Below are 22,009 nucleotides of genomic sequence, written 5' to 3' on the forward strand. Positions count from 1 at the left end.
ACTTTATTGTATTTTATTTTATTTAATACTAATTCTCTTTTTTTTTTTTGTGGATTTGACAATTTTTATACGACATGAGCATGACACTGATTTAAATGAGTTTGGGTTTGGGTTAATTGTGTTTTGTGTATTAGTGCCAAATTCACTTAATATGTTCAAATCCATCTTAAGATTATTAATTAATTATGTTATTGTGTATTTATATAAATTGTAACACGATTATTCAGTCAATTCACATGTCATGTAGATATGTTTAGCGTATTATTAAGATTCATTTATTGATTTATATAATTATCAATATTTTTATTATGATTATGATATTGAATTTAATTGTATTGGATAAATATTATGATATTTATAATTTTTTATTGTAAATTTGAATAATATAATTATTTTTTAATTGTGGATATTTTAATTTAATCTTTTTAATTATGTGTTAATTGTATCAATAATGTAAATAAGTTAAAAATTGTATAAATTTTAATCATGTTAATCAAGTCATATTATATAAAATTTTACCAATCATACTTAGTAAATGTGTTAATCAAATTGTGTCGTTTTACATGTTTATTAAACGTATTCATATACATATTAATCAAATTGTGTCGTTTTACATGTTTATTAAACGTATTCATATACATATTTAACATATCGATACAATTAATTAATTGTGGTGTTTGTACTTGCTCATATAATTGTTAATAATTTATATTTACACTATGATTAAGATATAAAGAGACAAATTGTCTAGTCTACTTTTTTCAATTTTATCATTAAATTTGGTCGGGAGAATGGAATAGCGAGCCGTTCCACTCTTATTTTATTTGATTGGAAGGAATGGCTATTTAGTGAGATGAGGGAATAACCAAAACCAAGACTCCTCTTGGTATTGGCAATTCCTAGAGACAAAGAATAGAGTAAAACATTAATGAACAAAAATGTCCTTCATTAATTTGAAATTTATTATACTATATCAAATATAATTTATTTATTTTTTACAATTTCATTCTCTCTCTACCCAATTAGCTTTCTCATTCTCTCACTAAATTAAAATGAACTTAAAATTTAAAAATAAAAAAGAAAAAATTAAAATGAAATTAAAATAAAAAGGTTTAAGTTTTAATTATAAATTATAAAAAGTTAATATTTTAAACTTAAAAATCAAATTAAAATTTTAATTATAAATTTTTTATATTTTAATATTTTAAAAATAAAGAATAAAATAGAACAATAATAAAATTACATTTTAATTATAAAATATTTTAATTTATGGTATTTTTGTCATTTACCCCTTATTCCTTAGTTATGCCTAACTATTCTTGCCTACTAAACATTAGAATAATTTATAATAGCAATTCATATTCTATTTTATTTTTATGAACCAAACTACATAATAGTTATTCATCTTTTATTGTATTCTTACCGAATGGTTGTTCTATTCCTACTTTATTCCTTCTTATGAACCAAACACACGCTTAAAAAAAAACCAATAAATGACGCGTTTAGAACTAGAAAAGAAGAAAAATAAAAACTAAAAGTCAAATAAATGCCCCATCACAAACAAGTGTAACATCCTAAAAATTTAAAATTAAAGTAATCTGGTATATTTATAATTTTAATTAAGTAATTCATAGGGTAAAGATTACGAAAGTTAGAATATATTTTATTGTCATATAATGCTAATATTTCTCAAGTCTTTTAAAAGAATGCTAATGTAAAAGTACAAAACCTAATTACATTGGAATATGAAAGACAAAAAGAAATTAATGCGCTATTAACTAATAGTTTTATTTTTAAAAAATGATGCAAGTGGAATTTTCTTTTTTCTTTTCCAATGTTTTTTTTAAATCGTTAATTAGTGAATATGAAAGAAATGAATTTCATTTCAAGAGTTTATTTTTAAGTTGTAGATGCCCAATTTTGGTTTTATAAAATAATTACATCAAGAATGTTCCAAGCGTTCCTTGAGGTGTTCCAAGCCAGGAGTATTCAAAGCGTAGAAGTGCTCAGGGGTGTTTTAATCATAGAAGCGCCCAAGGGTGTTCCTAGTACAGAAGCACCTAGGGGCGTTCCAAGTACAGAAGCTCCCAAGGTGTTCCAAGTATAGAAGCGCCTAGGGATGTTCCAAGCGCAGAAGCGCACAGGGTGTTCCAAGTACGGAAGCACCCAGGGGCATTTGAAGCGCAGAAGCGCCAAAGGTGTTCCAAATACAAAAGCGTCCAGGGGTATTTCAAGCGCAGAAGCGTCCAGAGTGTTCCAAGTACAGAAGCACTTATAGGCATTTCAAGCGTAAAAGAGCCCAAGGGAGTTCCAAGCACAAAAGTGCCCAAGGTGTTCCAAGTACAGAAACACCCAAAAGTGTTCTAAGCGTAGAAGCACCCAAAGAGCGTTACAAGCATAGAAACACTCTATGTGCAATGGCTCTATGTAGGAGAAGTGAAAGTAACTTAAGACAAGTGGCAGGGTTTATGAATTACCTTCATATTTGGGATGCTCTAGAGAGTTTGACTTGGTGGCTCAGATATGGAGATAGTTAAGAGGACTTCATCTTAACCTTTCCTTGAAGTACATGTGCTTTACCCCTTTTTCTTTCTTTACTTCTTAAAAATATACGTGATGCACTATTAAAGGCTACTATTCCATTTACCAAAAACTTACATCCACTACCCAACTATATGATCATTCTTTTAATATCTCGTAAACCGTTCTTAACTGTTCTTTCATAATAAGCACATTCTCCCATGATTGAACGTGCTCTCCTAACAACTCCTAAGAAAGTGTTCCTATTAAGTATAAATGTGAGAGCCTTGAAAGTTGGGAGGAAAAAGATTAGAAACCCAACAGAGATAATATTAAAAAGCTCTCTCAAGACTCCTCCACAAAGTCTTTCCATTCAATTTTTTCTCATTCGCCATTATCCGCCACTCAGTCAACCCTTTCTCATCTCTTGCCACTCAAAGCACTTATGCTTCAAGGACTGCTCCAGTCTTCATCTCTGCTGCTTCTAGCGCATCTTGATTCACTCATTGCAACACGCCCTCTCCTTAACTAAAAGAACCCTCTACACAAGTCGTTAACTAATAGAAAATGAAAAAAAATGAAATTTATGACAATCTCTTATGATTTTCCTTTTTCTGCAATTTTAATTAGATTAAGTGATTAGAATAATATAAAAAAATTTCAAGTGAAATCAATTTATATTTTTTTTGGAATTTTATTTTAAACTCAATAATTAATGGAAAAGAAAAGATTGAAATTAATTGATAATGTTTTATGACTTTTCCTTTCTTTTCCTTATTATTTATGAAAATTAAAAAAAATTAATGAGCTATTTATTAAAAAAATCAAATTTAACACTAATTTTATTTAAGAAAATAAAATTATCAATACTAGCATTTATTGTAGACAAACATGACTTTACGTGTTAATACTAATTTATTAAAATAGCTAGAATCTAATAGTTACGTTTATTATGTAGAAACTTGACTTCACACATACATATTAAAAGCACAAATTCATGTTGGATTAGAGACTTTAGTAATTCCTGTAAAGTTTTTAATTTTCAAATCCATTTTACCTATAATATAGGAAATAGTAATAATTCAAGTAAAAATTTTAGTAATTAATAGACTTGGTAATTCATGTTTTCGTAACTTAACAGTGCTATATAAACATAGGGTATGAACGTTTATACAAGTAAACACGAACACAACTCGATTAACTAACCATGTCAGGATTTGAAAATAGTATACGAATATGTTTAATAATAGTATAACACAATAAGTTTATTATTCATATTCAAAATCAATAATCATGAAAACAATTATAATAAGATAGTAATATCATCAAATACAATAAAAGTCTAATATAAATAATATCCATAAAATCCATTATCATAAAAAATGGTCTTTTACTAGTAAACTTAAATGAGTTAAACTTAATAACACGATTAACACAATTAATTAAATAGGTTTAAACATGTCTTAAACGTGTTCACCGTGCTCCCTAAAACCCACATTAGTAAAAAATAGGATGTGTCTTGGGCTTATAAGTAACAGACTTTCTCCACATAACAAATATGTTTTTTAGGTTGAAAATGTTAATATGTGACAGGTAGTATCAAAATCTATCCAATTCTCTATTGATATAAGCCTCTCATGAGATATTAAAGTCGAGGTAGACCCAAACTAAGACGGGTCTCTCTTCTTTAAGATTGAAAAAATCAATGCAATGATGACGTTGCACAATTGGGTGTAGTAAAATGTTACGTACCTCACATTAGTAAATGATGAAATAGGTCTGGAAAATGCTATGTAACATTATATCCCTTGGATATCCAAACTCCTTGTAGACAACCTTGGGTGATTGTAAGTTTTGCTTTGCTTTGCATCATGTATAAGGTGTCTAGCTTTCTCCTCTTGGCCATAAGCTAGGAAACATGCTGTCTGCTTCAGCATTGGTATGGTAAATGCTGCTTACAATGAATCATAGGATACCTCAAAAGTCATGGCAAAAGGGGATGAGCTAATTAATATGTTCTATGTTTAATGCACATATAAATAGGTATTTTATATTTTTGGAAAAAGAAAGGTTTCAGATTTAAGATTTGAATAAGGTGGATAAGAGATAGAGAAAGATTTTATCTTTTATCATGTAGCTTAAATGACCATTCTAAAATGAAAATTATATATAGTATAACTCAATTTAGATACTTTGTTGAATTTATTTATTATATATGTATATATATATGTGTATGTGTGTGTATATATATGTATGTATGTATGTAAAATTAGGTTTTAAACAATTAATATACTTATTAAATGCTAGATTTTTAATAAACTTTTTTTGTTAAATTAGTAACAATAATAATTAACTACTTGTTTCGTTATCTTTATAATAATTTCTAATGTTTTTTGTTGAATTTTTAAAATCTATATTTATGTACTAATTACTAATATTTTTTGTTGGGATGATTTCTTTTGGCCCTCCAAGATAAAGTATTTTCAAAAATAACTTTTTTTTAATTTTAACTGTTTTTAGTAAAAAAAAAGAATTTTAGACAAAATTATTTTCCTATTGAATTGTTTATTGATAGTTCATTAATATTTTTTAAAAAAATTGCTTCCCGTTGAGATTTTTGCTATCCAATGCTTAAGTAAATTCTTTTAAAACTTTTATTTCACAAAATAAAAAAATAATTATATATTTCGTGCTATCCAACTCAAATTAGACCTACTCATGAATTTGATCTTGGAAAAAGAAATAATCTTAAATTTTAATTTTAAAAACTATTTTAATAAAAATTTATATGAAAAAAAATTCAAATTTAATTTAAAATTTATTTCATTAAATGGGCTGATTTGTCAGCCCAAAAGAGAGCAAAATCAAAATCCCCAAATGAATTTGGTACTGGGAACAAAATCAAAATCCTGTTCATCTTTTCCCTCTCTCGTCTCCTGAAACATTGGAGATATTTTCTCTGTTTTTTTTTTTCTATATAAAACCTTCGAACTAAGTTTCAAATCATCCTAAAGGTTCTTCTTTCAGATCAGAACTCATAACCCACTGAGGAAGGCAAGTTGATTTTGATTTTGGGATAACTTTAGGGTTTCGTTTAAGCCTGTAAAGTTGTTCTTTGATTTTTTTTTAGTCTTTTCAGGGGGAAAAATGTCGGCATACGACAATATAATGGGTGGGAAGCTGAAGCTCAAGGGAAAAGCTTTAGATGTTAAGGCTGGTGGAATCAAGAAGAAAAAGAAACATAGGAAGCATCAAGATCAAATTACTGAAGCTACCCAGAATGACCTCTCTGCTGGTTGGTTTTCTACTTTTCTTATTCTTGGAAACCCTTATTTTTCAATTTTCCAGATTTAATTACTAATATTTACTTTAATTTTATTTGATGGATTTTTTTCTTTTTTTTTTGTGGGTTTCATGTGGTGATTTCTAATTGTATAACAAGTTTTTCTTTTGTTTACTTCAATTTATGTTGCACTCTCTTTATTGAAATGATGAAGGAAAAGCCCACTTGTCGAAAATTCTTTGTGTTTGAGCTTTAGTTCTGGGCTACTACTTCTACGACCATAAATGGCGATGGAGAGATTGGCTAAATTGCTTTGTACTTTACATTAACTGAGTCCCAAATCTGTGTGGCTGCATCCCTTTGTTTTTGGGTCCTTTTGCTTAACTGGTTTAGGATTATTTGACTCAACCTGCTTCTGTCTTGTTATACACTGTTCAATATTTGGTTCAACCGGCTTCAGTCTGCCCGTTATTTAGTGCATCATAATTGTGTCATAGACCTCATGAGTTTGAGCGGTGCCTGATGCAGTTGGAAGCGCAGAAGTATCTGTTGATCCCACTGAGGAAGATATCAATGATGCTGACAAGTCAAGTGGGGAGGGGAAGGCTCCTCACTATGATGATCATCTCACACCGGCAGAGAGAAGATACATTGAGCAGAGGGAGCAACTTGATGTGCACAGGTTGGCCAAGGAAGCTAACAAATCTCACCGTGACAGAATTCAAGACTTCAACCAGTATCTGGCAAACATGAGTGAGCATTATGACATTCCTAAAGTTGGCCCTGGTTAATTCCGGCTACATCAAGGAGATCACCCCAGTGTTTCCCGTTGGGACTTGTGGGTGTTACGTACCAAAGTTAAAATTGCTTTGAACAACAGAGTAACTGCTTTGTTTTATGGAGTTTGCTGATGGTGTATCGCAGATTATGCATTTAATTTGTAGCTCTGCTATATTCGAGCATTGTCACAACTTATTGAGAAACATCCTTTATAGTGGCTATATGTTTGATGAGTGCTTCCTTCTCTGTACCTGTCTTGACTGACCAGTTTCTCTGTTCCACGTCATAGGATGAACTGATGCACTAAATTCTTTAAAATGAAAAAATGAACATAGCTTTCTCTTTCCATTAATATTTTCAATAACTGCTGTTGATCAATACTTATTACTGGCATGAATATGAAGAATTTTTTTCCCATACGAGGGAATGTGTAAAGTAAGAAGTGACTAGATAGCAGATTTGAGGATCTATACTGCTAGTTAAGGCCTGACTTTTATGAAACTATGTCATGTTATAGTAACTTGACATGATGAATCTAGTTACAATATTAATTCGGCAATAATATTGTGATGGGTAATTAATTTCATAAAGTTTCATGAAATTTCTAGTGCAAAAGGTTCATTGGAATAGCAATTACATAGCATATAACTCATATCATTGATCTCTGGTTGTCAACAGTACTTAATTATTATCGAAAAGGAGAGAAACAACTAAAGAGAGAGAACTTAAAAGAGTCCACAAGCTGGATTGGTTGCAGTTATCCGATGGATCTTTTGATCTACACTAATCATTCTTGTTTGAATTTCAAGAAAAATATTCTAAAGATTGAGGAGGTTTAAATATTGTTAATTATTGATTTTTCGATTGGTTTAGTAATGAATTTTGGATTAAAAAACCAATAAAAATAGCTAAATAAATTACTCTTCATAACTGATTAACATGAAAAATGAAAAACCAAATCAAAGGGATTAATGCTGACCCTTGCCTCCTAATATCTCCATCACAAACCTGCATCATGCTCACTTTCTTGGATGTTTCGGCTGAGCTCTTTCTTCGCAAAAGGTTTCGGATAACAAGTTACAGCTTAGATTGAGATTTCATAATGGTGATGAAGTTGGTTACTTTCCTACTGCTTGGGTATTGCTCTACTAACTGGTGCTGAACGGGAGGAAGATAGGGTGGCTCACATAATGAGGATTGGTTAATATGAAACTGTTGAAAACTAAGTTAGCTCTATCCATGGATAAAGATGAAGTACTGGTTGATGTTTATGAAAATGTGGAGATGACGTGGAAATTGGTTTGTACGAGAGTTGAATCAGTACCCTTTCGGGACCCAAACCAGGGTGATCTCAATGGATCTCTGCGGTCACAAGTTAGACACTACGAGCTAAGTTTTCACAAGAAAAACAAAGATATAGTGCTGAATTCGTACTTGCCATACATTTTGCAAAGAGCAAAGATGATGAGAGAAGAGAATAAAGCAATAAATATCCACACGGTTTGTTATGGAAGGTGGGATGAGAATGAGACCAAACTTAAGCACCCAATGACATTCAAGACACTCGCTATGGATTCGGAGCTGAAAATGGCAGTGATGGAGGATCTGGAAAAGTTTATCAATTGGGAACAATACTACAAAAGGGTTGGGAAAGCTTGGAAACGTGGGTACTTGCTGGATGGTCCTCCAGGGACAGGCAAGTCAAGCTTGATAGCTGCAATGGCTAATCACCTGAAATACAACATCTACGACTTGGACCTGACTGCTGTCCAAACCAACTCCGATCTTCGATTTTTATTGCTTGCCATGCCTAGCCGATCCATACTAGTGGTTGAGGATATTGATTGCTCTATCAAGCTAGAAAATCGAGAATCTGAGAATGAACCTCGGAGACGGAGATTCAAAGGAGGTGACGATGAGGTGACACTGTCAGGACTTCTGAATTTCATTGATGGCCTTTGGTCATGCTGTGGTGAGGAACGCATCATTATTTTTAAAACCAATCACAAAGAACGATTAAACCCAGCTTTGCTGAGACCTGGTCGTATGGACATGCACATTCACATGTCATACTGCAACGCTTCTGTGTTTAAGCAACTCGCCTTTAACTATTTGGGGATTTGCGATCACCAATTTTTCCAACAGATCGAGAAGCTCTTGGAGGAGGTGGATGTCACTCCTGCAGAGGTTGCTGGGGAGTAGATGAAGAACTCCAAAGGAGATGCCGCCTTTCATGGCTTAGTAAAATTCCTAGACGAAAAGATTAGCGAAGGGGATACGAAGCAAGAAAATGGTAACAAGAATGAACAACAAGATGAATGAAGGTGTATTATAAAAGGGTAACAAGTATATTGAAATCAGTGGAGATTCTCTGCCTGCGTCCACATTCATATTCTTTTGTAGCTTCAAGAGCACAATGTAATCTACAAAACATTCCTAGGCGCTCTGAATGTTTTTTCTAATGTCAACTGTTGATGCCAATCAAAGATTGTTGCTTATAAGATGATCCAACAATAACTGAAAAACCCAACTTACAATGGGCTGTTTGGTAATAAGGAAACACAATGGAACGCAGCGGTGGAGGCAAAACTATTTTCCTCCATTTTGAAGGGGGAAAATGATGAATCTGTATATTTACATTCCCTCTTTGAAGACAAAGCTAAACCATTATGCGTCTACCTCTGGTCTTATTTTCCTGCTATATTCAACCTCTTTCACCAAGGATTAAGAAGGAAAAAGCTCCTCCTTTTTTTTTCCTGATTTCTTTACTTTTCCTTTTCCCTCATCTGTTTTCTTACCCTTATTTTTCTCGCCTTTTCCTTTTCTTTTTTAAAAGAAATAAAGACAAAAATATCAAAATTGAAATTTAAACTGTTATTTAAATAAATATCCAAAACTATCCTTTACAATTAGAGCTAGTGAAATGAAATAGAATGGTTATTTTTATGCATTTCTTGTCCTTGTTTTTAAATTTTCAATTTTGTCCGTAAAGTGATCGGAAAATACCAACCAAACCACCCCGACGGCGGGGTAATTTACTCAAATCCAAATCTTACACGTTCTCTTTCTACTTTCTTACCAAATATAAAAGCTGCTAAAGATAATAGAAAAACGCAAAAGCTTCTAAAGAAATGAAGAAAACCTAGAGGATCAGAAATATATATATTATACCAAAAAAAATAAAAGAAAAAGGAAAAAACTGGCATGTAAATCACATATCAATAGCAAAAGCAGAAGCCCCAATTGGCAGCTCAGCGAAGACAAAATGTGATGCTAAAAGGCAATAAGCGCATCCTACTGAATACACATCTTATTAGTCTCATTTTCCCAGCCTAAAACATAGGAAAAATACACATCTTATTGCATAAATACATAAATATGGTTCTCCTGCCGCTGAAAAGGTTAGGGCAGACAATAATACATAATGAATTCATGGCTATAGCACTCTAAAGACTTCAGGCCAACAAAAGCTACAACGCAGCACAACACATGCGTCTACCAAGACCGAATTTTCATACAACCAAACAGAGAGAGCCCTAGTGATTTTACCCCCAACTACCGAAACTTGGACTAGGACCAGGAAATATCGAATCTTGAAAAAACTTACATTCACCTAGTCTCATCCTCCAATGCACGGAAACCAGCTGTCAGATCCTCATAAAGCTTTTTGAATTTTGCCACAAGAGCTTCTTCTCCTTCTGCTGGGTCTTCAAATTTTTGTGACCTGTGATGTCAAGAAATTTTACAATTTAAGCACTGCATCCTAATACACTAAAACATTTTTAGTCATTTTTTCCCTTTAATCTTTTTGTTTTCTTCGGTCCATTACCAGCAAAGTTCTAAACTTACACTAATCGATAAAAGAGATCCCCCAGACGATGCTTGATAAGACTGTAAGTTATCTTCTGACCATCCATCCCAGCTGCTTTCTCTACTGCCTGCACACAAATTGCATTACTAATTTCACCCACACCCCTCCAATTGGTCGACATAACAAAGTACAGTATACCTCAAAATATAACATAAAGAATAGAAAGAACAGCACTGACGTTGAGTAGACACCAAACCCGTTAAAATATACAAATCTAGAAGCAAGGTGACTCGGACATATATCAGTCAAAGAAACATTTGCTTGACCTACTTATCTAAAAGCCCAGAACAAAAAAAAGGGTAAAAACCTGGAAGCAAGGTTCATAAATAGATCTCTTTTTTCTAGGACCTGCAATTATACTTAATCTTGTCAGCAATAAAATGAAGCATTACACCTGCACCTGAGTCTTACCCCATAACTATTTTAGAATTTAAATTACTAATTTTCATCCTCCACTTTTCTTTAAGCAACGAAGAATAGTAATAACCCACTTAAAATAGTTGCCATTTTCTTTCCCCCTACTTTTCCAAATAGCTAAAAATAGCCATAATAGAATTTATTGGAAAATATGGTAGAATTGATCAGCCATTAAAAGAGTAGCAGAAAGCACGGGATGAATTACCTGGTTGGCCAAAGTATTGAAATGAATAATGTTGCGCATCATCCAAACAGACTTGTAAAAGGGGCAGAACTTGTCATATCTGTCGCAACAGACCCAACAACATGCGCACAGAAGGATTACCACATAAAGACAAAGACCATGACATATTGATAGCTACTGCTACTCAGATAATTTTCTGATATCAAATAGCAAGTGCTGAAGCTTACGGAGTAAATGCATTCTGAGCAAGATAATCTTCCCTTAAAAGCTTAGCAGTTTCTAGAGTGATCTTATCTGTTTCAGCTAAAGCATCCTTTCCCACAAGCTGTAACAATATAAATTCAAAAGATGCTGAAGTGAGACAAGATAAAAATAAGTGCCACGAATTTGCAGTAACAGGCACATAAACTAAAAATAACATTACAAAAGTACATATTAGCAAAAGCAAAAGTAGGGGACAAGAGTGAGATTGCAAGATTATGCTGTGTCTAATGATTTAGTGCTTGGTCAAAAATGACCTATTAATTCACAGCTTTCACAGCTCACTCTTCGCCCTCTTATGCTTTCAAAGTTTAAACAGTTAAATAGCTTGATTATAATTCATCAAAAACCCATACCAATATAAAAAAACATACCTGGACAATTTCATTCAGATCATCTTCCCTCTGAAGCACCTCTCGTGCCTTTGTCCTAATGCTGATAAAATCTTGATCAAATTTCTCATAGAAAGATTCCAAAGCCTGGGAACAACAAGAGAGACAACCAATTAATATGGAAACTGGCATCAATTGGTAAAAGGCCTGCTAAGTAATAGAAACAAAAAAATATTTTGGAATAATTACAAACAATGAGGGATCAGATTATGAACATACCCCTGAGTACTTCGAGTATGAAATAAGCCAGTTGACAGAAGGGAAATGCTTCCTCTGAGCAAGTTTCTTGTCAAGACCCCAGAAAACCTAGAATTTAAACCAACAAGGAAGGTGGAGATACTAAGTTCCAATAAATAACTATAACCATCATACACAGCTAAAAAAGGCAGCAGCACTAACACAGCTGGCACCTTTAAAATAATGATAACAGTAATACTGAACTGCTTCTATTATCATTTTTGGGTTAATTTCCTTACTCTACCCTCCTCTCCCCTGGTGCATTCAGGGAAATGGTGGGAGCCTAGGGAATGCATAAAACCTTGATCTATACCTGGACAATACTTAGGGTTGCAGATGTCACAGGATCGGAGAAATCTCCTCCAGGAGGAGAAACAGCACCAACAATTGTGACACTGCCAGTACGTTCTGGCCCACCAAGGCATTTAACTTTACCCGCACGTTCATAGAAAGAGGCTAATCTTGCTGCCAGATAAGCAGGATATCCACTATCAGCAGGCATTTCTGCCTGTAAAAGAAATGAAAACAGATGCCAATGTGAGAACTTCAAAAGAAACCTGTGAAGCCAATAAAGTGAATACCAGAAGTATACCAGACATAAAACCAACAAATAATATTTTCGTTCATTTTCAATAATGAAGTGAAATTAAACGTAAAAATCATTTACCTACTTAAAAAAGTGAATAGCAATAATCCAATAAACTGCTAAGTTATAAAAATACAGGCACCAAAGTTCTAAACTTTTATGAGAGTCTATGCTATCTCAAGAGTTTCAGGTAGACAATGCCAACTATTGCAGTTTCTTTTAAAGAAATTTTACAACAACAAAAAAGCACTTGGATATAGACACAGCATAAACCATCAGCTAAGAAACATCAAGAGGAAAATCACAAGGCCATCATAAGGTAAAAGGATCAGCAGAAAACTTATGGTTTCTATTATCTCTGCACATAATTTGAGAACAATGACGAATTATATTTAGAATGAACTGACTACTCTTAATTTACAATGAGCACTTTCATAAATGCAAACAGTTGCCCAATTGAATATTCTAGCATTGACATCTTTTAAGAACCAACCCCTCTACTTTTCTTTTTGGTCCAATTCATAAAACAAACACTGGCTAGCCAAGGACAAAACCCCTAGAAGACTCTTTATCATAGATACATACAAAAAGCCAGCTCATCAAAGTAAATGCCAATGAAAAATTATCGCAAAAAATGCAAAGCTACTTTTCCCCCAAACTTATTTGACAGTATTTATAAGCTGGAGCACCAAGATAGCACAACTGAAAAAAAAAAATAGCAGCGCTAGCCGAATTACAGTGAAACATCATTAATTTACTATTAACCATATGTGCTGTCAGCACATTGGAACAGAGAGACTAAATTAAAGCATTCTCAAAGGACCTGGTCAATAAGCCTGAATTATATCAAGCATTAGGAAATGAGATGTCAAAAGAAAAAACAGGTCATTTCATTAGTGAAGTTTTGGCAAAATGTTTTACCAGCCGTCCAGAAATTTCACGCAATGCTTCTGCCCAACGAGATGTTGAATCTGCCATCATACTAACATTGTAGCCCATATCTCTGAAATATTCAGCTATAGTGATTCCTGCAAATCCACAATAAAGAAAAACCCAAAGAATGTGACTGGCAGCCCATGTCTTTTCAAAATACAAAAGAAGCAATAAAATTAACAGGATACACCAAACTTGTTAACATAACTGTAGAAATTAACCAAAAGCAACAACTGATAACTATTAGGTCCAAATGTTATTCTTCATGCAACTATTCAATATACCATTACTACAATTTGCAGTTCATAGTTTTACCCGTATAAATTGAGGCTTCACGGGCAGCCACAGGCATGTTAGAAGTGTTAGCCACAAGTGTTGTACGCTTCATGACAGATTCTTCACGACCATCAGGCAATGTCATTGTCAATTGAGGGAAATCCATAAGAACCTGAAAAAACCATAGAATCAGGATACTAAAATCTCCAAGAGAGATTAAAATTCCAAAATAAAAGATGAAAAAACACCTCAGCCATTTCATTTCCTCGTTCCCCACAACCAACATAGACAACAGCATCAGAATTAGAGTACTGCACATGATCATAAAAAAAAACTTAATTAAAACCCCATTATTATAAGAAATTAAAGAAAGCTCAATACGAATATACATAAAAATTTACCTTAGAAAGTGCTTGACTAATCACAGTTTTACCACAGCCAAATGCACCAGGAATAGCACAAGTTCCACCGAGAACCGAGGGGAAAAGGGCATCAAGAACACGCTGATTGAAACCAAAGCCATCAGCAAATTACGTCCTTCTAAGAAGAGTCAATGAAAACAACCAACAATAAGACTTACCTGCCCAGTAAGCAGAGGGGTATCTGCAGCAAGCTTTGTTGCAACAGGTCTTGGGGTACGTACAGGCCAAGTCTGGGTGTAGCACAATCCAAATTAAAATTTTGAAATCATTAAAAACAAGTGAATAGTAGTTAATCAGTACATAAGGCAAAATATTGACCCAACTTAAATGACCTGCCCAAAACCAAACCTAAAATGACTATAAAAGGTCAACGGCCAAAAGCCAAATGGCACAAATCAACCTGGCACAGTACTACCTATTGGTACAAGGGATGACCAGACCCCACCCATAACCCAGCCCCACCAAACCCAAAATTGACTCAAACATCAACAAACTGAACCCGAACCCAACCCACCCATTGTCAACTATAGTGAAAAATGTAATGACATGGAAAAGAATAGAAAACCTGTAGCATGGTTAATTGCTTTTTGACACCTTGAAACTCAAGCTCTAGCACAGTATCCTGCCATGAAGTAAAGGGTCAATTATAGCAAACAGAAAGTTCTGCAACACAATATAACATGGCATGATATAAAAGTTAACAGGCAGACCTTCAATGAATATTGACCGGGGGGGGCAATGTAAGTGATTTTTCCCATTGCATCAGGTGGAAGGGCAACATGGTGTTGAATCAAACTGTTTTCAAAGACAGTCTGCATTTGAATTTGAAAGTGTTAATATAAAGACTTTAGAAGAGTTAAAAGCAATAAATGAAGTGATCTAAGTATCATCCTATTTTTCTAAAAAAACTGGTGTATACATTTTCCTTAAAAGATGCAAAGCATTGAAATCACATATGTTTTCTTTATTATTTTTATTTATTTATGCTTTGACTGTCTCCCCCTCAATAAAGAAAACCAAAAAAAAATAATTTATAAAATGATGGCCTCCTTTTCATTCGTAGGGACAAAAAATTGTCTACATGCTGACTTTTTCGTAGCTCACAGTCAAAGTAAACTGCAGTGAGACACTCTGTCCCCCTCCCCCATTCTTTTTTTTCTTTTTTAGAAACCAAAAACAAAAACCCAATTCATTTTCTTTGTGTTTAAAATCCATAGCTAATTGAATTATTCTCCTCTCATCTGTAATCATAATCATAACCTGATTATTTAGCATATTTTCAAAACCATTACAAATCTCTAAAACTGGGATCAGCGTGTTGTTCAATTGAGAACCATTTGCATCTCACACCTAAGGTTATTCAGGTGACTAGTACCTTGGCAGAGCCTTCTACTTCTGCTTACTGAAGGAACAACTAATATAAAAGACAGCAAAAGGCCATTAAACTTACAGCATATAGGTCTCCACCAGTTAGAAGGTCCCCCTCACCTGCAGGAAATAAGCATTGAATTGAACACCAACCTCACAAGTCAATATCTATTTAAGTTGCATTTTGATAGCTGCATACCTATTTTTTTAGGCTGAAAATCCCAAAGAGTATCTTTGTCAAGAGCAGGGACCGAGACTCCACGAGGGATATATACATCACCAGATCTTTTAGCAATAGTTTTCAAAGGCCTCTATGTTGAAATAAGAGTGAAACAAAAGTGAAGAGCAGAGATCAATTAACACCGAGTACATGATAATAACAATACTATTATTAATGGCTTAGCTGCTAACTGGTAAGTTGGTTTGCAACTTTTCAAAACAAAATACACTATGGAATGAGCTATAAAAATACAAGGATTTAAACTGCACATGAAGTGTGGTTGAACCTGAATGCCATCGAAAATATTTCCCAATATTCCTGGTCCTAACTCCACTGACAGAGGCTGCAACATCAACATATGATTATAAGTGAGTATACAATCAACTCACTCTCAAGAAATTCTAAGTGTAACCTTTAGTGCAGTTAAAAAAACAAAAAAAACAATAATATCACCTTGTGTGTCCGCAGAACAGGATCATTCACTGTCAGGCCAGCCGTTTCTTCATAAACTGAAATAAGAACATAAATAAAATTTCTTATCAATTTTGAAACTCATTCCTGCCAAGGATCCACACAATAGTCACGGGTAATTCTTCTTTTTTCTTACATTCTTTCTTTCCAAAAATAAAAGAGCATGAAAAAAAGGGAAGGTTTAGCTGAAAGTTAATGTTAGTATTAATAAAACACCTTGGATTGTCGCAGAGTCTCCTTCCAACCGAATAATTTCACCAATCAGATTATCATGCCCAACACGAACTAATTCATACATGGCAGCACCAGCCATTCCATCTGCAACAACCACTGGTCCAGACACCTGCATGTTATAGTTTAAGTGGAGAAACAAGAAAAAATAAATAAGACATAATACATTATACTTGCAAACTCTGTAGGTCAGTGGTCAATGAGAAAAGCCAATTCAAGTTGATTGAAAAAAATTATGAACATAATAATTAAGCACCATAATCTTTTTCCCTCTTGTTCTGGGAAAAGAAAAAATGAATATCTAGCAATTTCTTGTAATAAGAAATTAGTTACATATCCACATGATAAATAGAAAAAAAAAATAAAGTTACGTTCTCATTTTGTATTCTCATGGAATTCAAATAGCATGTTTCTTCAATCAACTGCAGAGTGACAAATTATGACAGCATTACTGTAAAAAAAACAGCAAATACGGCCATCAATTATACCCAATGCAATGAAATTTACCCAACAATTTTGATTCTGACGCAGGCTTCACACCCAAATCAAGTACATCAATATAGCTCAAATTGTGCAACAAAAGCAATTCAATGAAACAAATCACCAATATGCTACCACTGTTATATCAAAATCAGCAACAGTTTAACAAAATAAACAGTAATTTAAAACCAAAATGCAACCTATTTTTAATATCACCAAACCTCGGACCAAAAAAAAAAAGAGAAAAGTTACACAGGAAACCAAAATAAATAGTAATGAAAATTAAGAAATAAATTACAAGGCAGTGAAAGCTTCAGGTAACAACAAAAATTTTGAGAAAAGAAAGAGAGAAAATGTAGCCCAACTTAAACTATTAAGCTACGTTTCAATTTGAATAAGAAAAACACATAAAACAAAGCATCGGACACTCATCTAAATTGGAATCCAAATCAATTCAATATTATGTAAGACTGATCATGCATATAACACACACAAAAGGGAAAAAAAAAAACTCAACAAAACTAACCCTTGAAAAACAGATCATAAATTTCAAATCACTATAATTAGCATTTAGGGGCGGAAAAAGTAGATCAGAAATCACAAAAATAAAATAAATAACCGAACCAGTTCACCCCAAACTCTACTTAAAGAAAATAAAACAAACAGATCAAGTACGACAAAGCACGTAAAAACATTGAAAATCAAGTACATGAAAGTAATTACACTAAATTGAACTCTAAAAAAGCAGATCATCCCATAAAAATGCTCGAAACATATCCAGTTAATCCCAATCCAACGTTCAAATTGAGGTTGGAAACGTAAGAAATGATAGAATGACGAGAATTCACCTTGCGAACATATCCATATTCGCTCTCTTTCTCCGAATCCTCAAATGTGGTCAATCTGGCTCCGTAAACTGCCGGCATTTTTCCTGCTTTATTAAACGAAGTTCAACAAAACTAAAATAAATCCAATCGAATCTCGATTGATTTCTAGATTTTCAAGATCCGATCAACAGAGTAAAATCGAATCGATTTTAGAAGATATAATTAAATAAATAAATTATCGATCAAAACCCTAGGGTTTCAATCGAGAGAAAAACTCAGTGATGCAAAGCAACGACTCAGAGAGAAGGAAGGCAAGAGAGAGAGAGAGAGAGAGGGAAAGTAAACGTGAATGATGAGATTTGTGATGATGAACAGAAAAATTAAATTTATTTTAAGTGTTTACGCATATTTTAAGTAAAAATGATAATTTTTTACATGTGATTTATATTTTATTAGGTTTTTTGTAATTTCATTAATTATAGGTATGTAAAATATTTTACACATAAAAATACTTTTTATTAAAATATTACAATCTTTAATATAATATAAAATAATTAAAATTAATTAAATAAAAATTTTATATATAATATGAAATAAGTTTTTCACTTGTGAAAACCTTTCCTTTCTTTTAATCTTTGATTTATGATTTATTAAATTAATAAACTAACTAATATAACAATATGATAATAAATAAATAAATAAAAATAATTAAATACTATTTATATATAATATTTTCAATGTTGAAAAAAATTGTTTTTTATGTATTACGTAATTAATGAATTTTAATATTTTTATCATATTATGATAAAAAAAATTTTACAAGATTATCTAAACAACTTAAAATATTTTCAACAATTTATTTAAATAATAAAAAATATCAGATATTTTAGTAAAATATTTTATATAAAAAAGATCTTACTTCAATAAATTATTTTATAATTACTAAATGGTAAGTAATATTTATTATAATGTGATTGTTAAAATTACATTGCAATATTTGATAACAGAAAAAATGAATGCAATATAACATTACAATGACATCACTGCACATTCTTTTGCAAATCAATATACTTTAAAAAGTTTTTTATTTTTACATTAAAATATCGATCATCTTTTTCTTATCACCTTCTCTTTACCCCTCAATTTCTTTTGTCTCTTTTTCTGACTAATCAATTGTTGCTCAATCCTTCTATCTCTAAAATCTAAATTTCAGTGATTGATCATCATTAATCGTCATCATCGCTCTCTCTTGTCTTTTAATCGATTTATTTTTTTTCCTAAAACTCTATCTTTTTATCTTTTTTTCTCTTTTTTCTTTCAAAAAAAATTTAAATATAGCCACCAGTTAGCGAAAAATGCTACTATCGAAACTAATCTTTTCTTCCTCTCCCTTCCTTTTTTTTTTTATTTATCAATTCATGTAAAAGGAAAGTGAGAAAAAAGGAAGAGAAAAAGATAAAATTATCAACAAATAAGGGAAAGGGGAAAAGAAAAGAAGAAAAGAGAAAGAAAAGAAGAGAGAAAAAAAACTTATTGCCGACGAGGAAAATGAAGGGAGGATTTGGCCAGAGAAGAAACAGAAAAAAAAAAGGAAAAGGAAGAGGAAGAAAAGATGGAGAGATGGCAATTGGGGTTAGTAGGTTTGGTGAGAGGGTACCTTAATTTTTTCATTCCCTAGGGAATGTGTTGGGTAAAAATGTGGTTGATTATGTTAAGAAGGTAATTGAGAGGGCGACAATTGAGGATGATTTATGTAGATCAATTATCACTTTGATTCCAAAAGTGAAAAATCCAGAACATATCTCCCAATTCAGACTAATTAGTCTTTTACTAGTGGTCTTTAAAATTCTCATGAAAGTCATTACTAATAGGTTGAAATCCTTTATGAGCTCTTTTATTTCTGAGACACAATATAGTTTTATCCCTAGAAGACAAATTATGGATAATATAGTTATAACACAAGAAGTAGTCCACTCTTTCAGAAAGCAGCTGGGAAAAGTATGGTGGATGATAATTAAGATTGATATAGAAAAGGCATATGATCATTTTAGATGAGAGTTTATAACTGATACTTTTATTAATGCTAAAATTCTTGTTGTTTTGATTAATATTTGGCTTAATAGTTAGAACTGTAACAAATCACAAATACTTTGGAATTGCATGTTATCATATATATTTGTACCTTCTAGAGGTGTGAGACAAGGTGACTTATTGTCTTTATACATTTTTGTATTGTGCATGGACCAGTTGGCACATGGGATTAACAATGTAGTTGATCAAGACTCATGGAAATTCATCAAGCTAGGCAGGAAAGGTCTTTTTCAACTCACTTGTTTTTTGCTGATGATTTAGTACTATTTACTAATGCCTTACTATCTTAAATGAAGGTGGTGCAAGGAGTATTGGAAGATTTCTATGTTTGTTTTGGAGGAAAAATGAGTATACAAAAGTCCTCATTTATTGCTTTAGAAATGTTTATAAAGAGGCTATCAACAACTCAATGCAATGCTCATAATTTTTCTTATTCAGAAGATTTTTGGGAAATATCTAAAGGTGCTGCTAATCCATGGTTGGAAGGGAATCAATTCTTTTCGTTATCTGGAAGTGAAAGTCCATAAATATTTGTCTAATTGGAGTGCATCCACACTTTTGTTTGCAAGTAGACTTACTTTAATTAAATTTGTTTTGTCTACCATACCTTATTATATAATGAAAACAATTTCGATAACTGTCAATATTTGCAAGAAAATTGAGGCATGTTGTAAAAATTTTCTGCGGGGTGATGAGTCAAACAATCATAAAATTCATCTTTTATCGTGGCAGGAGGTTTGAAAGCCTAAAAAGGAAGGTGGCTTGGGAATATGTTGTTTGAAGACTATGAATGATGATTTCTTATTGAATATATGTTGGAAGATTGTAACCAATCCAAATGCATTGTGGGTGAGGATTCTACGTGATAGATATAACATAAGATCCCACTTAATACTAGATAGTATTGATTAAGCTAGTTCTTCTTCTCTTTGGACTTCAATAAGTAGACTATGGCAAACCTCTCAAAAAAAAATCAAATGGGCAATTAAAGATGGTCGAGTTACACAGTTTTGGACGAATACCTAGCTAGGAGAACGACCTTTAATTAAGGTAGCCTGATTGATGGGTAACCTTATTGATGATAACAGTAAGATTCGTGATGTTACTTTTCCTAATGGAAATTGGGATTTTGAGCATCGCAATACATTGTTAACTGATGAAAGGAGAAATATTCTTTTGAAGACTATTCCACTTGTGTTTTTTGATAAAACAAATGAGCTGTATTAGGCACATTCTTCATCTAAATTATTTTTTGTTTCATTGGCTTATAGTTGTATGCAGGAGATCACGGAGACTCATGATGTAGCACCAGGGGAACATGGCCTAGCATTGAAAAAAGACCACAATGCATATGCATCTTCCTATACCAATGTTTGCAACAGTGCCTATTTACCAACAAGGAACAAGTCCAACGCCACATATCAAATGACCCTAGTTATGTTCAATGTCAATAAGAGAAATAATCTATTTTTCATACCTTGCATGATTACCCATTTGCCAATGCTCTTCGATTGTGACTTTTACCGTAGGGATATCAAGAATGTTTCTTTGGATCATATTTTAATTGATTGGCTGTTTTACAATTTCTCATTATAAATTATTGATGAATGATATCCCTTGGGCAATAATATTTGGAGCAAGCTACTGGTAACTATGGAAATGGAGAATTCTTTTATATTTGTAGGAAAATAGGTTGCAATAGAGAGACAATTAAATGTCATTGTAAGTTTTTCTTTAGCTATTAATAATGCCTATTGTAAAATTGGGAATGGCATTGAAGCACTTGAAAGCAGAAAAGAGGAGATTTTGGTTGGCTAGGTATCTTCTTCATTTGGTTGGCTAACCTTAAATTCTTATGGAACATTTAGAAAGTCAATTGGCGTCATTTAAAATTCTACTACGTAAGTATACATATCAAATAGATAGTATATAAGCAAGCAGAGTATTGATCCCACAAAGAATTGATCTAAAATTTTACTAAGTAATAAAATTAGAACAATTTAATTTTATTCAAACAATTAAAATCTGAATTCTAATTAAACTAAAAACTACTCAACTAAAACTAATTTAATTAAAAATTCAAGCAACAAGATAATTGGGTAAAAAGCAAATCAAATAACCTTAGGATTACAATATCCCTCACACTTCATCTAAATATT

At 32.5% G+C, this 22,009-nt stretch overlaps 2 protein-coding genes and 1 pseudogene across 3 annotated transcripts; 2 read left to right on the forward strand and 1 right to left on the reverse strand.

The window, feature by feature from the left end:
- The first annotated feature begins 5,384 nt into the window (after window positions 1-5,384).
- Window positions 5,385-6,829, forward strand: LOC110426234 (7-dehydrocholesterol reductase-like protein). Of its 2 annotated transcripts, none has more exons than XM_021441410.2 (3): window positions 5,385-5,574; window positions 5,651-5,815; window positions 6,332-6,829. In XM_021441410.2, the coding sequence occupies exons 2-3, from the start codon at window positions 5,668-5,670 to the stop codon at window positions 6,592-6,594; spliced, it is 411 nt and encodes a 136-aa protein (XP_021297085.1). In that variant the 5' UTR covers window positions 5,385-5,574; window positions 5,651-5,667; the 3' UTR covers window positions 6,595-6,829. The 2 variants fall into 2 exon arrangements, with proteins under 2 accessions (XP_021297085.1, XP_021297084.1); XM_021441409.2 differs by having other exon boundaries at window positions 5,386-5,574; window positions 5,660-5,815.
- Window positions 6,830-7,822: 993 nt separating this feature from the next.
- LOC110426396 (protein HYPER-SENSITIVITY-RELATED 4 pseudogene) lies at window positions 7,823-8,924 on the forward strand (annotated as a pseudogene).
- Window positions 8,925-9,763: 839 nt separating this feature from the next.
- Window positions 9,764-18,137, reverse strand: VHA-A (vacuolar ATP synthase subunit A). Its single transcript, XM_021441358.2, has 20 exons — window positions 17,781-18,137; window positions 16,438-16,564; window positions 16,204-16,259; window positions 16,037-16,093; window positions 15,730-15,841; window positions 15,613-15,650; window positions 14,873-14,974; window positions 14,728-14,784; window positions 14,321-14,392; window positions 14,142-14,243; window positions 13,989-14,051; window positions 13,780-13,912; window positions 13,453-13,559; window positions 12,259-12,453; window positions 11,928-12,014; window positions 11,691-11,795; window positions 11,283-11,380; window positions 11,077-11,155; window positions 10,433-10,521; window positions 9,764-10,307 (listed from the first exon to the last, which is right to left on the reverse strand). Exons 1-20 carry the CDS (start codon window positions 17,856-17,858, stop codon window positions 10,193-10,195), a joined length of 1,872 nt encoding a protein of 623 aa, XP_021297033.1. The 5' UTR covers window positions 17,859-18,137; the 3' UTR covers window positions 9,764-10,192.
- Window positions 18,138-22,009: the final 3,872 nt, after the last annotated feature.

This window comes from Theobroma umbraticum, unplaced genomic scaffold, assembly GCF_002168275.2.
Source record: "Theobroma umbraticum cultivar Fairchild unplaced genomic scaffold, ASM216827v3 scaffold_55.0, whole genome shotgun sequence".
NCBI lineage: Eukaryota > Viridiplantae > Streptophyta > Magnoliopsida > Malvales > Malvaceae > Theobroma > Theobroma umbraticum.